General features: G+C 43.6%; 1 protein-coding gene across 4 annotated transcripts in view; it reads left to right on the top strand.

Annotated features, from left to right (window-relative positions):
- TRIM67 (tripartite motif containing 67) overlaps positions 1 to 10,794 on the top strand; it is a 39,569-nt gene extending 28,775 nt beyond the window's left edge. For all 4 annotated transcript variants that reach the window (XM_057406989.1, XM_057406990.1, XM_057406991.1 and 1 more), the window contains exons 9-10: positions 6,355 to 6,517; positions 7,584 to 10,794. In XM_057406989.1, coding sequence (XP_057262972.1) covers positions 6,355 to 6,517; positions 7,584 to 7,649 — 229 coding nt within the window. In that variant the 3' untranslated portion in view covers positions 7,650 to 10,794. The remainder of the gene's footprint in view (positions 1 to 6,354; positions 6,518 to 7,583) is intronic.
- Positions 10,795 to 13,238: the final 2,444 nt, after the last annotated feature.

Raw genomic sequence — 13,238 nt, 5'->3', positions numbered from 1 at the left:
GTAATACTGGAAGAATATGCAGGAACAGAAGACTCTAATGCTATTAAAAACCTTTGAGAACAGGTTGAGCAAAGTGTTTAAGAAAACAGTTTAGGTCTGTTTAGGTACCTTTCATCCTCATTGTTCCTGCAAATCTGTGCCTTGGAAGATCATGGAACAGATCCTCCTAGAAATTACGCTAAGTCACACAGAGGATAGGGACATGATTTGAGACACCCATCATGGCTTCCAGAAAGGGCAAGTCTTGCCTCACCAATGTAGTTGCCTTCTATATTGGAGTGACTGTATTAGTGGACAAGAGAAGAGCTATGGATGTTGCCTGTCTATCTGGACTTCTGTAAGGTCTTTGACACAGTCCCTCACAACATCCTTCTCTCTCAGTTGGAGACATACGGATTTGATGGATAGACTGTTCGATAGATGAAGAATTGGCTGGATGCTCACATCCAGAGGGTAGCAGTCAACAACTCCATGTCCAGATGGAAATCAGTGATAAATGGTGTCCCTCAGAGGTCTGTACTGGGACCAGTACTGTTTAACATCTTCATCAATGATATAGACACTGGGATTGAGTGCACTCTCAGCAAGTTTGCTGATGACACCAATCTGAGTGGTGTGGTTGATACGCCTGAGGGATGGGATGGGACACGCCAGAGGGACCTGGACAAGCTTGAGAAGTGGGCCTGTGTGAACCGCTTGAAGTTCAGCAAGGCCAAATGTAGGGTCCTGCTCTTGGGTCAGGGCAACCCCTGATACCAACACAGGCTGGGGGATGAAAGGATCAAGAGCAGCCCTGCCAAGAAGGATTTGGGAGTACTGGTGAATGAAGAGCTGGACATGAGCCGGCCTTCACAGAATCACAGAATCCCAAGGGGTTGGAAGGGACCTCAGAAGATCATCTAGTCCAACCCTCCTGCAAGAGCAGGGTAACCTAGAGTACATCACACAGGAACTTGTCCAGGCGGGCCTTGAATATCTCCAACGTAGGAGACTCCACAAACCCCCTGGACAACCTGTTCCAGTGCTCTGTCACTCTCACAGTAAAGAGATTTTTCCTAATGTTCACATGGAACCTCCTATGCTCCAGTTTACACCCATTGCCCCTTGTCCTATCACTGGACATCACTGAAAAAACCCTAGCTCCATCATCCTGACACTCACCCTTTACATATTTGTAAACATTGATGAGGTCACCCCTCAGTCTCCTCTTCTCCAAGCTAAAGAGTCCCAGCTCCCTCAGCCTCTCCTCATAAGGGAGTTGTTCCACTCCTTTAATCATCTCTGTAGCTCTGCGCTGGACTCTTTCAAGCAATTCCCTGTTCTTCTTGAACTGTGGGGCCCAGAGCTGGACACAATATTCCAGATGCGGCCTCACCAAGGCAGAGTAGAGGGGGAGGAGAACCTCTCTTGACCTATTAACCACCCCCCTTCTAATGCACCCTAGGATGCCATTGGCCTTCTTGGCCACAAGGGCACATTGCTGGCTCATGGTCATCCTCCTATCCACCAGGACCCCAGGTCCCTTTCCCCTTCGCTACTGTCCAGCAGGTCAACCCCCAACCTGTACTGGTACATGGGGTTGTTCTTCCCCAAATGCAAGACTCTACACTTGCCCTTGTTGAATTTCATCAAGTTCCTCTCTGCCCAACTCTCCAGCCTGTCCAGGTCTCGCTGAATGGCAACGCAGCCCTCTGGTGTGTCAGCCACTCCTCCCAGTTTAGTATCATCAGCGAACTTGCTGAGGGTGCATTCAGTTCCCTCATCCAAGTCGTTGATGAAAATATTAAACAGCACTGGTCCCAGCACCGACCCCTGAGGGACTCCACTAGTCACAGACCTCCAGATAGATTCTGCCCCATTGACCACAACTCTCTGCCTTCTTCCTTCCAACCAGTTCTTGATCCACCTCACTGCCTGATCATCAAGCCCACACTTCCTTAGCTTATCTATGAGGATGCTGTGGGAGACAGTATCAAATGCCTTACTGAAATCAAGAAAAAACACATCTACCGCTCTACCATCATCCATCCATATAGTTACTTGTTCATAGAAGGCTGTAAGTTTGGTCAAACATGACTTCCATTTGGTAAAGCCATGTTGGCTGCTCTTAATGACCCCCTCATCCTTGATATGCCTAGAGATGGTGTCAAGAATAAGTTGTTCCATCACCTTTCCAGGGATGGAGGTAAGGCTGACCGGTCTATAATTACCCGGGTCCTCCTTCTTGCCCTTCTTATAGACCAGTGTGACATTTGCCATCCTCCAATCCTCAGGAACCTCACCTGTTTCCCACGACTTACCAAAGATGATGGAGAGTGGCTCAGCAATGACCCCCGCCAGCTCCCTCAGCACCCGTGGGTGTATTCCATCCGGACCCATCGATTTATAGATGTCCAGATTACTTAACTGATCCCTAACCCAATCCTCATCTACCAAAGCAAACTCCTCCTTTATCCTGACTCCTTCCGGGGCTATAGGAATCTGGGTCCCCCGGAGAGAGTCTGCAGGAGTAAGGACAGAGGCAAAGAAGGCATTCAGCACCTCTGCCTTCTTTATATCCTCTGTCTCCAGGGCACCCACCTCATTCAGCAGTGGGCCTATATTGCCTCTTGTGTTAGTTTTATCCGCTATGTATTTGAAGAAGCCCTTTCTATTGTCCTTTACCCGACTTGCAAGATTCTTAACCCGACTTGCAACCCGGCCTTGTGCACTTGCAGCCCAGAAGGCCAACTGTATCCTGGGCTGCATCAAAAGAAGCATGACTACGAGGTCAAGGGAGGTGATTCTGCTTCTCTACTCTGGTGAGAGCCCACATGGAGTACTACATTCAGCTCTGGGGCTCCCAGCATAAGAAGGACATGGAGCTGTTGGAGCAAATTCAGAGGAGGGGCATGAAAATGATCAAAGGGATAGAACACCTTTCCTGTGAAGAAAGGCTGAGAAATTTGGGGTTCTTCAGCCTGGAGAAGAGAAGGTTCTGGGGAGACGTTATTGCAGCCTTACAGTACTCAAAGGGGGCTTATAAGAAAGCTGGTGACAAACTTTCTATCAGGGCTTGTTGCAACAGGACAAGGGGTGATGTTTTTAAACTAAAACAGGGTATATTTTCACTAGATATAAGGAAGACATTTTTTACAATGAGGATGGGGAAACACTGGGGAAGAGATTGCCCAGAGAGGTGGTGGATGTGCCATCACTAGAAACTCATGGGCAGGCTGGATGAGGCTCTGAGCAACCCGATTTAGTTCAAGATGTCCCTGCTCATTGAAGGGGAGTTGGACTAGGTGACCATGAAAGATACCTTCAATCCAAATGATTCTATGAGTCTATGAAGTAATCAGTTCGCACCAGAGATGTTGTATGCCTGTTGCTAAGAGGCACTGGCATTCATTGCAGTAGATCCCTTCCTTGGCAAAGCTGCCAAGAGCAGGAGTACCTGATGCTGTAGGCGATACTCTAGCCACTACATAGTTATTTAAAGAAAGAGATGGAAATGAAATTTCCACTCGCACTGAAATGTTTTATACTGAAAGACAGTGCGAAGTAGAAGTCTGAAGAACTTGGAGTGTAGTCTTAAAGCACTCTGCTATCAGGAGACTCTCTTCACTGACTTCAGAGTTACCAAGGCCAGGTTTTAATCACACAAAAATGTTATAATTGACTAAAAAATACTGTCTTTGACAACAGACATGGTAAAGTTGTTAAGTTACTGTAAGGCTTATGATTAAAACACTGCTAACAAAGAGTTAAACTAATTGTTCGGTTTGTTAAAGTGTCCATAAACACTTGTTTATTTTTCAGTACTAGTGAAACTTACTACTATCCTTAACTCCTCAAGCTAATCCATGCCATCCTCTTCTGCATATTGTCCAAGATGTTGCTAGCACCTTAGAGTAACAGCCTCCACTGCCACAGGCAATGGTATTTTTCATGGTAGCCAACCTTCCAGGCATTGCACAGCACTTCCACGCTCAAGATGTATGGCTGCACACAGAAACAAGAGTGCAGGACTGTGAGAAAAGAGGCGTGGGAAACTTTGACTCTCCCACCTCTCTTCCTAAAGGAAGTGACTGTGACTGTAGTCCAAAAAGCACTGGAGTCCTCAAAGTACTGTTCCCAAGGAAACCATGGGATGCTTGGGAAGAGCAGCTGTTCAGCCTCAGAAAAAAACCCAGCCTCTTTGGCAGCAGCATGGCAAAGTGCCCCGGGTTGCCTTTGCCCCGACTTCATCCTGACAGAGCTGGTTGCTCACTGTGGGAGTTGGCAACCAAGTAACAGGCAATCTCCCTGCTGAAGGGCTGCAAGACTTGTGGCAGCAAGGAAGGGAGAGGGTCCCCATCCCTCTTCTCTGCCCCCAGTGCCCTGTGGCTCCTGCAGCTGGGTCCTGCCCTAGCCTTGCCTGGGCTCTGCAGGCAGCATCCATCTCCTGTGCAGTGGGCTGTCCCCAGGGGCTGCAGAGGAGTCATTCAATGTCACTGTGCAGCACACAGCTAATTAGCCCGCAAGAAGCAAATTAGTATATCATATAGGAAAGAGCATAATAATCTCAAAAAGGCAAAGTTGCTATTCCTGTTTCCCTAAGAGAATCAATGATGTCACTTAAAAGGATGTCGTAAAATCTATTTTAAAACACTGCAGGATATAACACATGGTGCCCTACAATCAAAGCTGTTCCTAAACAGAGAAAAATAAATCTCTGTGTAAGTAGCTCTAGATCATAGTACTGTTGCTTCCCACAACCACATCATGAGTTTTATGATGGAGTGCTTTTAACAGAAACAGTCTAGATACTGAGATACTGAGAGCAAGTAAGCACCTTAACTACTGATGGAAAATAATTTACATTATGGTTTTGGAGAAGAGCTGGAAGAGGACCCTATTAATACATACAGGATCAGAAAACAAATAAAGGGAACCTGAGAACAGTAAAGCTCGACATCTAATGCATCTCAGAGACAGCTCATGATTCTCAGCTATACTATTATTGTTTGAAGCGCTTTAAACGGGGAAGTCAGAATAGTATAATGGTATGCTATACTATTATATCACAGGCAAAACTGCCTTTATCTTCGGAGGAAATGCCATGTGCCACATTTGGTCCAAAGGAAACCAGTCTATGACACCTAGTGGACAAGATGAGAATTTCTTAGCCTGCACTCTTTCACTATATTCTTCCTAATCCTATTTTGATCTCCCCGCTCGTTTTTCCGTTTCGTTGGGTTGTTTTTGTTGGGATTTTTGTTTGATTTGTTTGGGGTTTGTGTTTGGTTTTGTTTGGGTTTTTTGTTGTTGTTTGGAGGTTTTTTATGTTTTGCCTACCTATTCGGATAAATGCTATGTTAAAATTGCATTACTCTTATGAATGTTTGTGCCTGATGGGAGGACAAAAGACAGCTGCTTCCTTTCCTACTGCAAATTGTTTGAGATCTGATTTACCCTGAACAAATTGTGTCAGGCTGTAAATCCATCACAGAGCCCCCATGATATTAGCAGAGCAGCAGTGCCTGTGGCCAATCTGCATATCTAGTAGATTTTTTTGCTGAGCACTCTCTAAAGTAATACTGGGTTTGACTGACCCCCAAATCAAAGTGCATTAATGTCAAGTCACTCAAGCATATAATGGCTGGCTGAGTCTGTCCTGGCAAGCCCTGATAGCACGGTATCTCTCAGCAGTTGCTCCTGACACAACCAATTATCACTGGTATTAATAACCATGCCTGCACACTTGAAGCAGTTCCCAGGCCTATAGCTGAGCAACTTCTCAGAGAGTTACATTTATCCTTAACCAGCTCCACATTCCCTGTCTCCCTAAAACCACTGTAAGTTTTGCCTGTGCTGGCTCACTGATCTCTGCAAAGCTGAGTCCTCTTGGGGAATGCCAAGGTGGGTACTTGAACTGCAGCTGTTATCAGGAATAATGATTAGAAATTAACACCTAGAAAACCATCTTTGTGTGTTTTCATTCTCTGCTGTGCATCACTCACTATAGCAGGGATGCTCTGAGAAGCCGTGTCTCTAGGGCTCCTGTTCCACATGCCTAGAACTGACCTGCTCCTCTCCCCATCTGTTATCAGATGTGGGAACTTGTTAGCTCTAGACCCAATTTGCAGCTTATAGATTGCAGCTGGAGGAGAGGAGATTTCTCTTTAGGATCCCACCGTTAAGTTCCCATGAACGTGGCATATATTTTTCATATGAAGGTGTAGATAAGTCATTGCTAAATGCTGAGGGACAACCACTTAACCATACTGCTCCACTCTCCCTTTCCTTAGTAAGACTGCATCATTCTAGAGAGAGAGCAGCAGCAGTGTAACACTCTGCCTTCGCTAACAGTGTGGTCCCCTTTTACCTTAGGACTGAAGGAGGAGTTTCTAAAGGTGCCACTGTTGGTGTTCTCCTGGATCTGAACAAGCACAACCTGACCTTTTACATAAATGGGCAGCAGCAAGGGCCTCCAGCATTTGAAAACATTGAAGGTGTCTTCATGCCTGCGCTGAGCCTCAATCGAAACGTCCAGGTAAGTCTTCTGCAATTTAGTCCCACTTACCCTTCTCAGCTAAAGGAGAATGTATGCTACCAGCCATTGCTGCTGGGGCTGATCACCTCCTCTGTAGGTAGTCAATATGGGTGGGGGCTCTTCCCTTCTTAGACCGACACCCAGGCTACTCCTGCTTTTTGGAAAACTGCATTTGACCTTCTGCCTTGCCTGGCAGCTGTGAGGAGTAATGCTGTAAAAAAACAAGTCAAAGTGCCTGCACACATTAATCCCTACGCTTTGCTGCAGTGCTCCACTTGGAAAGCAGTAGTGCTAAGGCTTCCTCTGCCAGTTTGGATAAAAGCTGTAAGTACCCTCATTCCTCTTAGATCTTATATTTGGAAGTCATTAACATTGTCAAGAGGCAGAAATGTGAGCAGCACAGCAGCGATGAAAGCAAAGACAAGACAGGTCAGAATATTAGTGCAACAGAGAGACATCATTCCTGCTCATTCTGAACTTTGGAGATTGGTCTCTGTTCATAAGATGATCTCCTCCTGGAAGAGTCCTCTTTAAATAAAATGCATTTTTACTTGAAGACCACTGCATATGGCTAGAAATAGGTGCTCTGGTATGTCTGTGTGGGAACTCTGATCTTGTAGAGACATCAGGTTATAGAAGGAGTACACAAACGTCCTGAGCTCTGTCCTACCAAGACAGCAAAGATAAAAGGATATCCTTATATTTAGTACATGGGCTCCACTGTGTGATCCCTGTCCTGAAGTGTTCAGGGGTCCCTCACGCAAAGACTCCATCCACCTTGTGGCATGCAAGCAGCACTGCTGGAGACCTACAGGTGGTGTCTGGATTTTGGAAGAGATACGGACACCTGGCTTCTAGCCCCCAAGGTGTTAAGAAGGGAAGGGGGAAGGAGACTTGTTTATTTCAGGAGCTCAGTATTATCCCCATGAATATTACTGATGACTTAAACCTGGACCTGAAATCCCACAGCCCTTCCCCTGTCATTTACTTGCTCGTAGCCTTCACAAATGCGTTCTGCCGAGGATGTCCCAGTTTTGAATGTACATGTTGTTTCTTCTTTGTCCAGGTGACCCTACACACAGGACTGGAAGTACCACAATGTGTGAAACAGCCCAAGCAGCCCAACAACTAATGAAATCCCTGCCTGACCTTGACCTGGATTCTGTAAGCTTTCTCAGTGTGATTTGGCACTTTTTAGTAAGTCAGTAAAAAAAAGCATTCTCTTCCCTGACTTAAAATACTGTACAGCATGTTGCTCACTGAATAACCCACTGGTTACAGCTAGCCCACTCCATTTTTAATTTAACAGCCATAGCAAGCATACCCACTGAACTGGCACTCGATTGCAGATGGGTACCTGAACATATCTACACTGCATTGCATACATATGTACACATATGTGCACACACACATGTGCATTACAAAGCAAAAGGTTAAATAGGTGTATTTCCTCTCTTATGGCTGTATTTGTGCTTAGAAGATATTAGAGATGCTGGAAAAAATGTGTAAGACTAACCTGAGGGTTGATGGCTGTTGGAGCAATTTGCCAGTAGGTGAACTGGATTCTCTTGCCACCTGAAGTCCTTAAATCAAGAAAGAATATGTTTTGACAGCTGAAGTGGAGGTTGTGTGCTCAAGAATTCCTGGTTGTTCATTACATTCAGGGGCTCAGATGACCATTAATTATTCCTTCTGCCTCTAGACTGCAGTTAGCCATGGGATAACATCCCCCTATGATTCAGTGGCAGAACTTATCGTCTTCAACAAGAATAAGCTTGGTTTCCAAACACTGCCATGTAATAGTAGTGCTCATTTTAGCTAACACCATGATACATGCAGAATTCAGACACAAAAAGTAGAGAGAAAAATATCCTTGATGCATTTTAGTGTTTGATATTTAGGTGTGATAGTGGAGACTATCACATACAGGCGCTCTCATCATGGTTATAAGCACAACTCTCAAAAAACATTGCAGGGTCTTTCAATTGAATTGATAAGAGATGTACTTTAATACAGCATGTGCAAGGTGTCCCATGTAGAGAAATGCTACTTTCTAGCCTTGATAAGCCCTGGGCAACTGTAGTTCTAATGTAGCTTTGAGATCACAAGCCTTAATTTTCTATTAGATTAGTGCGAGCTAATTAATATCTTGCTTAATGAAGCACTTGAGTGAGACAGATTCACAGCATTATTGTGAAATGTGTCCCTAAGAATCTTTTTGCACTGGGGCGTAAATCTTTTGCAAGACTTGCCTGTGTCTGGATCTCCCATGAAAACAAGCAGCCGTTTTAGGTGCTGCCCATGAAAACTGGAGGCTGACTGACAGGAACATTTCCCCCAGCCATGGCATTGTTACCCGCATGCTGTTGTCAGATAACACACTGATTGTGTGTGTGCTTTTCCTCTAAACCCAGCTAACATATGTAAGCAAAGGAGGAGGGAAGCAGCCCAGAATGAAACAGTCCCAGCCTATTGCACAGGCAAAAAGCAGTCTGCCATCGTGCGGCATGTAGCTAACCAAGCATCCTGTAGCCCGCCTCTCCTGCAGAAAGCAGTGTACCTTCAGTGATGTCAAGACTGAAAGAGGAAATATACCCATGATGGGAAAAAATAACATAAGCTTTTAAGTGGGAAAGAAACGGTACTTTCTTCAAAGTCTGGAACAGATTGTATTGGTAAACTTGTAGACATTGGAATAACTGTGCTGTGCTCATCTTGGTTTCTTGAAGAATAGCAGAGATTGACTGTGTTGTGATGTTCAGTTTTGTTTAGTACCATATGAACTTGTGCAGGATTTTCTGATTAGTGGGTCTGTTTTAACCTACCTCAGCTAGAACGCTACCAGACCCTGAATTTCCTCAAGTGTGCTCATCTATGAGCATAAGAGTTGTAATCATAGCATTGGCTTTGAGTATTGTAAGTCAGAGCGGTATATGGGAATACTGTACATAACTTGCACATAGATTTTTATATTGGGAAACATCCCATGATAATTTTAATGCAAAAGGCACTCCACTTTCACTGGTATTAAAACCAAAAAGACACTGTTAGGTTTGGGACAGAACCTGTGTCTTTACTCCCAACTTCTGTGAAGAAAACTCAAATGAATCTTTCCAATGTTCAACCATTGCCAGATGTTTAAAATTAATTCTGAATGGGTTTCAGAAATATTTTCAGTACTTGGTTTTGGTTTTCATAGTTGCTTTGGTGTCAGTTCCTGGTATGTTATACCTTGGGGAGAACACAGTGAGTCATACAGGTTACTAATTCCTAGTGGAAGTATGGACAGTAGGGAGAGACATGTTTCAGAGCTGTGGAGAAGCTCATTTGTTATCCTGTACATGTTTATAAAAGTAGGGTGCAGACTAGCTACCATGAGTCTTCTTTGAACCTAGGAGAAATGCGCTTAAAATAAAAGGAGTGCATTTAGAAGTAGGTAACCAGCATTAGTAAGAATAATTTAGCCCACGTCAAAAACCAAACAAAGTGGTTGTATGTGTTAGTTGTGTGCACATTCAAGGACTTGGGTTTGACGTGGCTCATAGCAATAAGCTAATTATCCCAATAGAGTGTAGTCTCATGACTTCAGCTGGATACATTTTGACAGTTTGATTAAAAGAAATAATGTTCAAGTAGTTAGAATTACGCTAGGAAACTAATGACTCCACACATGAATATGTATGCAGAGCATCCAGATGGTGTTGGCCATCTGAACGTAAGCAGAGTAGGATTTTCTTTTTGTGGAACAGCATCTAGTGGAAGAACTGGTGCACTCCCACCTGTGCTCAGGTTGGAGGTAGTTTGCTTCTCTGCAGGTAACTTCCCAGAGGTGTCTCTCCTTATAAACCCAGCAGTTTGCATGCTCTTCATCTACAGCATCTCTTGCGCCAGTTTTTGTTTCCTCCAAGTCCCTTCTTTAGGAGGGACTCGGCCTTTCACACCATGGTCCTTGCAGGAACTGTGTTGCTGACTGTCGAGGGAGAACCCAGGGGCCTGAAGAGTGGCATAGATCCCCAGGGGGAGCACTTTGGATGTTCTTGCTTGCTTTTGATTCCTTGGAGTATTTGTGCAGCTCTTTGGGACTCCAAGATCTTCTGTCACCTTGTCCTGCACAGAGCTGCCTTTCATGGGACTTCTGCTCCTAAACGCCAGGCTGTTCCTGAGAAGCCGGAGAGCAGAGCCTTTTGCACTGCAGTGATTCCCAACAACTGTGGTACAAAGCCCACATAAGGTAGCTGTAAATTGACTTAATGTTTAAAAACAAAAAACCCAAACCACAAACAAAAAAGTCCTTTTCTAATAAACATAACATTTGACTTCTGCATACACCAATCTGGAATCCCTGCAGAGCTGCTAAATAAATACAGCAGGCAAACTTTCTGTCTGGCAAAGCAACAAGGGACTCTTAGTTTTTATCGACCCCCTGGTCCCCAATCTTAGCCTTCATGAACCTTCTTCCTGGCTCTTTCTGCTGCCAATTTCTCTGCTAATTTTAGTGGGAACAATCAGAAGATGTGTGCCACAGGAGCACTGTCAGATTTCCCAAGGTGTGCAATCCTACACTACTTCTGCTCCCTTCTTTTCCCTCGTCAACTCAGAAAGAGCTCACAAGATGATCTCTTACTACAAGACTTGATGTAAATATGAGCACAAGCCTAGCTGACAGTCCCTTACTACTGCTGTGGAAAGGTATGCGCTGTAAAACAGGTGTCAGTGAGGAGAGTACCACACTGTGATGTATCATGAATTTGGAAAGCAATTTGGCTTCTAAAAACACAGAAAAGGCAGGCAAACAGCATTGTGACCTCTTATACTTGCCTATTCAGTTAAGATACGTAAGGGAAAATATATAGGACTAAAAAAAAAAAAAACCCAAACCCCCAAACAAAAACGTAAGCTTGTGTAGATCAGTTTAAGAGGAAAAGTATTAAATGTAATTTATTATATGCATAATGTTCCATAATGTTCCATCATGTTGTAAATAATGCTATGATAGTGTATTGCCGTAGTTTGTTCTTGGCTGGTGATAGAGTTCTGTCATAGTGCTGTGTTTTATATATATATTTTCTTTCCCCCACCCGAAGTCTAGTTAGTAAGGATGCCAGAGAGCACCCGATACTCTGGTTTCTGAGTTGTTCTAGAGCAAGGAGAAATGTGAGATGCAGCTTTTTGTTTCCTTACACAATAATATTTCTTAAATGAGGTAAGAGAGAGATGAGATCAAGGCTAAGCTGCCACTACTACCGTATGAAAAACATTCTGATTGCAACTGCCAACAAGAGGTGATGCATTTCTGGACCAAAATTCCAATTACTCCTGTGAGAAGGGGTGCAAAGTACCAACAATCTGGTAGCTTTCTGGTGCCATCTAGTACATTCTTTGCTCACAAACGGAAAGATGAGGAAAGAGAGTCATTAGACCTAATTAGACCAGCTTTGCAGCATTCTGCTTTAATAGCAAAGTCAGGGATTCAACTTTGAACCAGGCAAGATAATATGAAAACCCCAAGCATCTTGGCTAGATCAGCTTTGGAAGGGAGATTACAGTTTCAAGTCCAACAGGTTATGGTAACAAGTCAACCACACTGCAGGTGTTAAAGGGCACTTGTCACTGAGAATTACCAAGCAAAGATGGAGAGTCTTTCTTTTTTTTTTTTTTCTAATGAAAAACTGAGCTGCTTCTGGTTTTTACTGACAACATTTCTGGTGGTTCCCCTGCCCAGCACTATTGAACACTGCACACACACACACAACTGGCTGGAGTAACAGCCTGAAGCACAAATCCATCATAACTAAGACACACTTGTTCTTCTTACATGCAGAAGCCCATATGCAAGCCACAGAGACTCGATGCGTGGGGCTTCCGCGTCTTTGCACAATAGAGGGGATAAGTGTGTGTTTTAGTGACAGAGGCACTCAGCAGCATTTTCCCCTTCTGTTAAAAGTGACCTTTTTGTTACATTTGTTATTGCAGACGGATCCAAGCAGAATTCATTACAGAATTATTCTTAATGCTAATTGGAGATTTCTGACATTTTCCTATGAAACAGTAGATAGAAGTATTCCTGGATCCTGATTGCGTTCCTTCATCCTTCAGCTCCCTTAAATGTTGTCAATAAAAACACTAACTTTTCTAGGTAGCATGGTGAGAAGAATTATGTGATGAATATTAAAAATAAATGCATGAGGTAAACCTGCTGTTATTTCTGATTGTTACATGAAGCATGAATAACACTAATTTAAATGTTGGCAACCAAAAATGCGCAAAGGAATAAGATAACGGTGTTTACTTCTGGTTAAACGAAAGATGAGAAGTTGTTCCTGTGTTTTAACCACAACATTTCTTTCTTTATCATCATTTCCCATTGCTTATATGAATTTGGAGCTGGTGAAATATACATCTCTGCTGTATGTGTCTGTCACCAGATCAAGAGGAAAATACAAACTTTTTATAATTTTGTACCTGCAGCAAACGTTTGTATTTTTTGAATTAGAAACAAACTGCTTTTTGTCTTTTGGTCCAACTAAAACTTTGTGTACTGTTATTATTACCCTTTTGGAAAACCTGACCTATGAGTTTATGCTGTTTTACAGTTTCTAAATAAATTCTTATAACATTGCCAACAAATTCAGCATCAATACCCTTTTTATTATTACAAAATTACTATAAAAGAATATTACGTCGTAATGTAGATGGAGCACTTCTGTGGGATTGTCCTGGG

This window comes from Pezoporus wallicus, unplaced genomic scaffold, assembly GCF_028554395.1.
Source record: "Pezoporus wallicus isolate ANWC-B61680 ecotype Strahan unplaced genomic scaffold, APGP_CSIRO_Pwel_v1 scaffold_6362, whole genome shotgun sequence".
Taxonomy (NCBI): domain Eukaryota; kingdom Metazoa; phylum Chordata; class Aves; order Psittaciformes; family Psittacidae; genus Pezoporus; species Pezoporus wallicus.
This window is presented reverse-complemented; position numbering and strand designations above follow the sequence as displayed.